At 35.6% G+C, this 9,924-nt stretch overlaps 1 protein-coding gene across 1 annotated transcript; it reads right to left on the bottom strand.

The window, feature by feature from the left end:
* Positions 1-7,039: 7,039 nt before the first annotated feature.
* LOC113275518 (probable calcium-binding protein CML26) lies at positions 7,040-9,883 on the bottom strand. Its single transcript, XM_026525048.1, has 2 exons — positions 8,092-9,883; positions 7,040-7,379 (listed from the first exon to the last, which is right to left on the bottom strand). The coding sequence occupies exons 1-2, from the start codon at positions 8,472-8,474 to the stop codon at positions 7,169-7,171; spliced, it is 594 nt and encodes a 197-aa protein (XP_026380833.1). The 5' UTR covers positions 8,475-9,883; the 3' UTR covers positions 7,040-7,168.
* Positions 9,884-9,924: the final 41 nt, after the last annotated feature.

The following is a 9,924-nucleotide window of genomic DNA, read 5'->3' as shown; positions in this document are numbered from 1 at the left end:
TGCGGGCCCGAGGTGGCATAGTTTTGTGCCACGATTTGATATTAGGGTTTCTTCCACCGCCACTAGAGCATGGCCGCACCTAGGGTTTTGTCTATCCAAATTGAAGTCCGTTGTGAAGCTGGTCACGCACGGAGAGTTGGTTGGAAAGTTTTGGCATGTTGTCGCGGTAAGTGACGCGTTTGGCGTGTGCGCCTGGCATGCTTGTTTTGGCATGTTTGGCATATGCCGTTAGCATGTTGGCACGGTTTTGGAAATCCAACTTAGTATGGCGACCTTTTGACACAATTTCCACCTCTTTTAAGGATGTGGCAGGTTTATAGAAACCTGATTGGTCAATGAAAGTAGGAGGCCGGCAAAGCACGGGCGCGGCTACCCTTTTGGTGTGCGTGGCAGGTTTAATGCGACCTGATTGGTCGATAAAGGAATAAGGGTCGGTTGAGTAGCATGGGGCGTGGCCGAGTGGCGCTGGCTAGCCTATGGCGTGGCCACGCTCCCTTTTATTGCTGCTACTACCTCGCGGCTCCATTATTCTTTGTATTATGATTTTGGGTAGGACCCTGCTCCTACTAATCCACAGCGGATTAATTGCTTAGTTGTTTAAGCATAGTCTCGACCGACGAGGCGCCGAAATTTACAGAGCATCTGGGGTAGTTGTTACACGCGCCAGTCTGGATAAATTTCATATAAACATATTGAACGGCTCAATAAGTGCGCCGGCGGAGAGGTTGACCGAGCAGTGCTCTAACAAGTCTAAAAACATAAATGCCATGTTTTCCAAAGACTTAAGCTGTAAGACGGAAGGTGGGATTGGATGTCGGATTGCAGGGTGTGAAGCGGACTTGAAAATTTGCTTCCTACCGACATTGTGAGTGAAGTAAGGAGATAATTGGTCGGGTTCAGAATTTCTTGTTTGGCGACATAACCGACCCTGAGTCTAGAATATCCATGTGCGAACTTAATTATACGGATTTTTATAGAAGGATTGATTGGGAGATACTTTTTCTAATCGGGAGATATTTTTCTGTAGCTGCCGGCATGGTTTTTCAATGAAATCAGCATGGTTGATGGATTGTGTGCATTGAAAAACCATGGCGGCAGCTACAGTGAAATATGGGTAAAATTTTAAAGTATCCCCTAATTAATTGTTCTATTTTTATGGGTAAAATTTTATTTTCTTCGATAATATAGTACATGTTAAAAAAACACCATTATCAAAAGCAAGAAAATAAAAATGTGATGAGAAATATTTTCATTTTTTTTTATCATCAAACCACAAGTATTTCATTCCACAAGAAACATTTACATGATGGTTTAAAAGTGAAACAAGTATATCATAACATGAAATAAATACAAAGAAAAATACAAAACGTTAATAAATCGCGAAGAGAAAGAGCGATCTACCACGATAACACCCAAATTTTGTACTTTGAGATTGGAGAAGGAATGGTATACGAAACTATAATTCGACTATTCTGATAGATTTTTTTCTTCGTGGAAAGGAGTGACAGAGGAGTGATATACCCAAAATTCTTCATGTGCAACTAACCCGAACCCATGAACTATTTTTCTGATGAAGAAGAAATTGATCTTTGCCCTTGCTAAATCGCTGATGTACTTTTATCAACAAAAACCAAACACGAACAAATCCTTGGAAAAAAACACTAGAAAAGTGTAGATAGAATCGCCCAAATAGTGAAGATAAAAATCGCTCTAATATCGAAGAAATTATTGAAAACAACAAAAATAATTAAAAATAAGCAATCTTTGCTCAGACCTAGCCCCTAAAAGACTAAACCTGAGCAAAAGAAGAAGAAAAAGAAGAAGTTAATGGGTTTTTCTCTAATTTTTGAGAAGAGGGAGAGAAAAGATGCGGTTGAGAGATCGAGTTTATTTAAAAATCGAGGTTTATAGTCAGTTTTAACATATGATAATAAATAGAAAAACTTTACACTTAAATGTGGCACATATATTCTATTTATAAAGCCAAAAATAATAAGTAGTTATTGTATTAACTATTAGCAATGAGAGATTAATAGTCAATAAGGAAACAAAATATTAATTGAGTACACGTAAGGAAGTACCACACTATAACCTGGTTAGTTTGGGGACTAGTGTGATTATTTGGGGCATACGACTACAAGAAAAAAAATACTTTGAAGTAAAATGGATAACTTATCCAATTATTTTATTAAATGGTAAAATTATCTCTGATTAATTAGTGTTAATTTGGGTGATTAAATGATGTTTAATCAAGTTAATCCTGAAACAACTACCATTAATTCATCATCAAAACTTGAAAAAACTTGAACCAGAAACGGTTGATGTCAGCGCGGTTGTAAACCGATTATGGGTTGAGTTTTTCTAGTCGATGAAGAAAACCCAATATCGGTTTTTGTTAATGTCCACATAAACCGATTATTATAACGGAGTTTCTACAAGTCCACTTGATCCGATTGTGACATATTTTCAGAAACAAAATATTCATTACATAGTTTAGGAAATTAGCGCATTACATATATAGGACAATTCAACATGCGAATTCTAGAGTGAGACACGTCAAATGTTCGTCAATGAACCTCCTTGCACGACGGTGCAAAACCGCATATTCCTTGTGATGAATGAAATTATTTTTCCCATTACGAATTCTCCATAGGCCGTTGAAACGTTCCACCTGAAATTAAATTAATTATTTGATGTTGTATGCAAACATTAAAAGATGACATGGGCATTAAAATATCAGATTACTCACTTTTTCACGACGGGAAGATTGAGGATGATGGTCTAACACCATTTTGCTTACTTTAACATACTCTCGCATTGAGATTTTTATGTATTGGAATCGAAAACCTAAGTCTCTACGTTTACGGTTTTTAGGATTAGTGGTGTGTTTATAATAGAACTCTTTCACCATCTTCCAAAAAATTGAATATAGTCCGTTGGGACGTTCGTGGAAAACGGGGATGAACGACTTCATGAGCCGCATATCTTCTTTCGGAGCCCATTCCATTTTCTAGGCTAAGTGTGTGATGTAGGAGTGGCTCAAAGAGGTTGTCCTTATATTGATAAAGACTCAACAACTATTTTTTTCGAATTCAATTCACATAATCGGATTTTAGGGATGTCCACATAGACCGATTCTGGCCTAACAAAATCATATAAAATCAGCCTCGCCACAATCATATAAAATCAGCCTCGCCACAATCATCTTTTAAAAATGCACATGTAATCTGATTCTTGGCAAAAAAAAAAGTTACAGAAAAATAGCCAATTTTCTTTACTAGAATCGGATTACATTGAATGTCCACATAGACTGATTTTGAAGGTAGTCAAAATTCTGCCTCTAGACAATTGGTTTTTAATATTTCACTTGTAATCTGATTCTTATAAAAAAAGATACAGAAAAATTGCCACTTTTCCTCACAAGAATCGGATTAAATGGGATGCCCACATAGACCGGTTCTTATGGTTATCAAAACTTTAGATTTTTTTGTTTTCCCAGAATAGGACTTTAAAAGTATCCGTATAAACATATTCCGAATACTTACAAACCAGGTGAATGAAATTTTCAGAATCAGTCTATGTTGTGCACCCACAAAACCATATTATGAAATTGCACCCTTGGAGAACTGTCAGAATCGGATTTTATATAGGTAAATGTAAACCATTTTGACTGTAATACTTCCAGAATCCTACATATTTTGCACACACACATTGTAGTTGGTTCTTTTGTCGCGTCTTAGGAAAACACAAACAATTTTTAAAAGAAACCAGATTCAGTCATTCATAAACTAGGAATATAACCAAACATAATTCGACAATAAGTTTAAGACATAAGTTTTGACTCCATAATTATCCATAGTTAAAGACATAAGTTTGAAACCATTCATTCATCAACATCTTCATCACCACCAACACCCCCACCACGACCACCTCGTCCTCGTTTATCAGGTTGGGGGCTGCTCGATTCACATTCAGACTTCCTTTTTGCGGTGTTTCTCGTCCTCTTTTTCTTTGTATGCTCGACCACCTCCGCTTCCCCAAACTTTGCACCCACTTCTTCATCTTCGAGACTGTTCAATTCATCAATCATCTTTTCACTAGCCTTAACATTATACCTTCCCTGATATCTAGCATTGCTTGGGTTATCAAGTTCCCGACTCGTCTTCTCGGTTTCCATTTTAAACAACAAGAATTCAATAAATCATGATAAAGCCATTAACAAAACCATAATTGAGTAACAATATGCACTAGGTATACGAGAGTTGTATCTTTGTCATGTATCTGGGGCCTCTCATTTACTCGTGTCGCTCGAGTATGCTAAGTGTTTAGGTACCATGGCATGTAACCCGGAATTACCTCATCATCTGTTTTCGAATGACCATCCATATCATGTTTCTTGTACCTTCTCTCGTCCCAGTATTCACATGATGGTAAAGGGTCGTGAAAAATCTCAATATTATTATCTAATGACTCACTTTTTTTCTCATCGATATTAAACTTCTTGTGCTCCATAGGGATTTTTTTTGTATGTATCCCCATTGTCTTGCGACTCTCATCGGGTTGTACATTACATATCCTCTTGGGTGAAACAAATTCCCAAAATAACATTCTTGCTTGGTGCACCCAACCATTTTTCCTTTTCCTTTAGCCAAATATTTGTTGTAAGGGTCAAAGACAACATCTTTTGTCGTCAAGTTTTCCAACTGGTGTCTCAACTTCAGATAATCCATATTTTGGGACTTCAGCTTGATGTTGTAGGTGTACATGTCTCCATAACAGTTACATGTCTCCATAACTTCGGCTCCCGAGCCCCTTCGGTGGGAAGCATTTAGATTTTTACCACCCTCTCGACGAGGTTCCAAACTTTGAGGAGAATCAAAGTCATTTTTCCTCTTATATTTGTTTTCGGCTTGCCTTGGTTGCTATCCTTGTTTGGTCTGTAGAATACGGAGATAAGCGACAAACAACAATGGAATTCAATGCATATTTTTAAATTTTAGGTACACAATCGGTTTACTCGATACACATTTAAAATATGATTCCTAACATAACACATAAACAATCGGTTTATATAAGTGCTCATGTAATCCAATTCTAACAAAAAGAAGATACAGAAAAATTGGGCATTTTTTCTCACAACAATCGGTTTACTCGATGCACATATAAATCCGATTCTAACATTACACATCAACAATCAGTTTTTATAAATGCTCATGAAATCCGATTATGGGCTAAGCAGTTATGAAACCGAAAGCTACACAATCAGTTTTTGTGGACACATACTTAATCCGATTCTAACGAAAAAAAAAGTTACAGAAAAAATGGTTATCTCTACAGTAACTGAATCGGGTTATGTGGATATTAATATTGTCCGACTCTGGCTCAAATTTCTCAAACCAAAAAACACATGCACCACAATCGGTCTTTGTGGGCAAGAACATCAACCGTTTCTAAATGCAATAGGTTCACAAGTACTCTGGCATAATCCGATTCTGGCAAACCCAGGAACATTTGATTTCAAAATTTTCGATTTTTGAGCGATTGCATGTTACTAAAACCTAGTTTAGAAGATTGGGTTGATAGAAAAGTACATGATTCGACCCATTTCCTCCTCATGTTGTGTGGCCAAAGATGGTTCTTCATCCTCAACCGTTGTGTTCTTCCTTTTGTTTCGAATCGCTTCAACAATTCCGGTATTATTCTCACTAGGAAATTTCATGTTAGTAGCATGCTTCACTCTTGTTTGTTTCGACATTTTATAGAAAAAAGAAAACGATTAATCGTTTTTGGTTGGTTTCGGAAAAACATAAAAAGGGAGAAGAAGAGAAGAGAAGAATCGGTTTATAGCGAAAATGAAATTGATTTTGGTTTTAGGTTTTATTATTAAGAGTTAATAGGGGTAAATTGTTAGTATTAATATTTAATAGAGAGTAAATTGGTAGTTTCAGCAAAATTCAGACACCCGTTATCATTTCCTATTGGGTAGATGAAATAATAAATAGGCCTTAAATAATCACACTAGGCCTCAAACTAGCCAGTCACTATAAAGCCTTTTTTTAAATACATTTTTCTTCTTGTTCGAATTTAGTTCCAGCTAGTTAACTCGTATGCTCGATCATATTCTTCTCAATTTCATTTGGAAAATTTCTACAATCCATGTTACCGCAATCTAATACTACACGAGGTTTACCTGAATTTATAACAATACAATAACAAGTCAGTGATTGGCACCACACTTCTTCAATGTAAAGTTGGTTTTGCTTAATAAGATCAAACTGCGTGGAAATGTACAGTAAAACCTTGTAAATTAATACTCGCTAAATAAATAATCTCGCTAAAATAAAAAAAAAATTAGTTCCTTTTTGGGCCTGTAATGCTAAAATAATAATTTCGGGCGTATAATAATTTAATAGGTTTCAAAAATTTCCCTTAAATAATTATGGGTCCCAAATATTATATAAATTAATATTATATAAATTAAAAGGTTTTTTATACATATCAAACTTTAAAAGTTTTAATTAGGGTCATTGACCAACAATTTCCAATGGATGAATACGTATCTAATTTTCTATAGGCAATAGTCAATAGTAGAGTACTTCAAATTCCAAATCCTTCAAATTCAATTTACTAACCTTATCAATAAGAATATTCTCTAAATTAATATATTATTAATTTATCTTTAAAATAATAAATTATTAAATTATCGATAATTTAATATCTCTTTAAATTAATAAAATTTAGTGGTCCCAATGGTATTAAATTGTAGAGGTTGAACGGTGCTCGGCGTGGAAAGGCCCACCTAATAACTAAGACCAAGAGCATCCACTAGCTTGGGAACAATATACTGGTGGCAGCCCATCAACAAGTAATGTCGCGCATAGGAAGCTTTGTTCTTGCCAAACAGGCAACGGCCTTTTACTTGTTTTACCTTTATCCTGGCTCTACATGTAGTGGTTATTCTTCATGGTAATGTGGTCGTGCAAATTGGTTAGAAAGGTAAAAACACTGATTAATTATTGAATAAAAGTGACTAAATTAACATTGGAAATTCAGTTAATCAAAAATATAGAACCTTGAGCCCATGAGAATCGAAAGCCAAACAAAACATGAAAACACGTACCACCACTAAAATTCTTCAAATACAAGATTAAACAAGAAGGAAAAAAAATCATTCAATATCTTTTTGCATCATCTTCTTAAACTCTTCAAAATTAATATTACCATCACCATCAGTATCAAGAGCACTAATAATTCTTGCACAATCATCAGCGGAATAACCTAAGCCTTGTTGTAATTCTTCAGGAGATATCAAACCGTTTTTATCCATATCATACATCCCAAACGCAAACCTTATTTCTCTATCTTCAAAAACAATAGTCCCATCAGTAGGGCTGTTCATGGTCGGTTTTGGTTCGGTTTCTAGCCAAACCAAAACCGAAACCAATACTATCGGTTTATAAAAATCTAAACCAAACCAATCCATTAACCATTGGTTCGGTTTCCAAATGGTTCCAGCTGGTTTCGGTTTGTCCCAGTGGTTTTTGGTTAACCAATAATTCTATATATCAAACCAAAAGAAAAGTTGCACAACTTAATAGACAAAAAAATCGTGCCGATAGTATTGGTTTACACAAACAGATAATTTTTTTTATCAAGAATAGTTAAAGCTTACTCTATATCTAGAGATCGAAAGAAGATATATATAATATATCTTAATTTAGTTATTGACAAACAAAAAAGAAGGAAGAGGGGATGAAGAAAGTCTAGTAGCAGTAATGGCAGAGAGAAGGAGAAAGAGAGAGAGAGTATTATAATGAAATATTGGATTTAGGGTTTCTATTTATCCTTTACATCAATGGGTAGAATCTAATACTTGTACATCAACGATAGAAACTAAGTTTAAAAATTAATCGGTTTTCCAATGGTTTTTGGTTCGGTTTTAGCAGTCAAACCAAACCAAAACCAACACTATTGGTTTTCCACTTTCTACACCAAAACCAATCCATTAGTAAATGGTTCGGTTTGGTTTCTTCCTAATTGGTCTGGTTTGGTCCGGTTCCAACGAAAAACCGAAACCATGTTCAGCCCTACCCATCAGTATTACGGTGATATTCAATAAACTCTTTCAAATTTATAAATCCATCGCCATCTGTATCAATATCATCCATCATCTTTTTCAATACTTCTGGTGTCATTTCATCTCCAAGCTCTTTATATACATCTGATAACTCGGATAATGAAATTTTGCCATCTCCGTTTACATCAAACCGATTGAAAATATTCTCGATATCTTCTAATAATTCCTTTTCGTCTGCTGTCTTGCTGCTACTCATTTTCTTGTTCTTACAGCTCTCTCTCTCTCTTGTTTGATTTTTGGGTTTTGAATTTCTAATATGGGTGATATTAATAAGGAGGGAGATTTGTAACGTGGTTTTAACTAAGGAGGGGAAATACCTGACTTGCACTGTTGTCATTGCCACGACAAGAGGATTCCAATAGAATATATTCTATTTTGATTTTCTTGCTTGCCATTGTCTGATTGATATTCTTTTGCAAAAGAAATGCATGTCTATGAGAGGGATATGAACCTAACCGGAAATCAGCAACTCCCTTCCTTCACCATTGACTACATCTTTGCAGCAAATGGCTGTCGACAGTGTCAACCATAGTTTATTAAATTGCTGGTGTGAAATTCAAATTCAGTTAATGGGCATTTCTATATTGAAGTAAAACATTTATACAGTATCTTTTCGAAATGAAAGGTCAAAAAATAGTGCTATACAAACGCATAAATGTCATAGAAAGTGGTGCCCAAATAACTAAAAACAGCAAACAGAAAGATGATATCACAACTTGCCGTCCATTATTGGTAACAAGAATTTACATGTGAACCAATTTTTCTACACATTTACTACCCAAGTCTTCGATTGACGAATTGAGATGGTAATGCACATTGATTTGTTTTGTCTTCAATTTTTGGCCATGGTTGTTAAAGACTTAAAGAACGCGTTGTTACTTTCCAACCGAAGGACCCACCTTTTAGCAGAGAATAGATACTAGCTAGATGGTAAAGAAGTTGTGCTGCTCATTGTGCCATTATTTCATTGCGTTTGACACGAGCAGTACAGTTATTATGGAATAACTCTTTACATTAGAGAATTTTAGGTAATACAGCCACACTGAGTCATGAGCATTAAAATGTAGAATGGTAAGTTGTTCTTTCCTCATTCCCACACTGCACTTGCACATAACTAGAGCTGGAGGAGTGTCTACCTGTTGCTGAAAGGGATCCATCCCCTGCAATCTCCTGGTTAGTGCTAATATCTGGGTTGCCAATGATCACAATATATTGTCAACAACTGAGCCCCGTCATTCACTTTGATCACATTAAAGGGTAAAGCTTAGATTTTAAGTAGATTCAGAGAGCGTAAAAATATTTTGGATTAACCAACTATGACATTCTTAGATCATCTACAAATCCTCCAAATTTTAGAATACCTCGAACTTCCATGATATAGTAGTAACTAGAGCAGCAGTCATTTGTGAATTGAACTACTTATAACCTAAAAAGTCCTGAAATTGTGATCAAGTTATCAATGCCCACCAGTTATGCTTTTGTTGGATTTTGTTCTTAGTAACTCGTAATGCAAGTTACATGAGTTACGAAATCGGGGTCCCTTATCACACCTAAAATCAGCAATACGAGTCGACAAAAGAGTTGCCAAGTTCCCGGGATAATCTCACCAGCTTGGGAACTCAATGGGCAAAAGCTTTGAATCTTCAACACATAATCTTCGAGCTCAATGGTTATGGTTGATGCAAGCACAACCATAGACATATCTACAATAACCCAGCCGACCTGTATTAGACTTTATCTTAATAGAATCTTGTTTAAAAATTGATTCTGATTAATCAAAAAGTCAG

This window comes from Papaver somniferum, chromosome 4, assembly GCF_003573695.1.
Source record: "Papaver somniferum cultivar HN1 chromosome 4, ASM357369v1, whole genome shotgun sequence".
Taxonomy (NCBI): Eukaryota; Viridiplantae; Streptophyta; class Magnoliopsida; order Ranunculales; family Papaveraceae; genus Papaver; species Papaver somniferum.
This window is presented reverse-complemented; position numbering and strand designations above follow the sequence as displayed.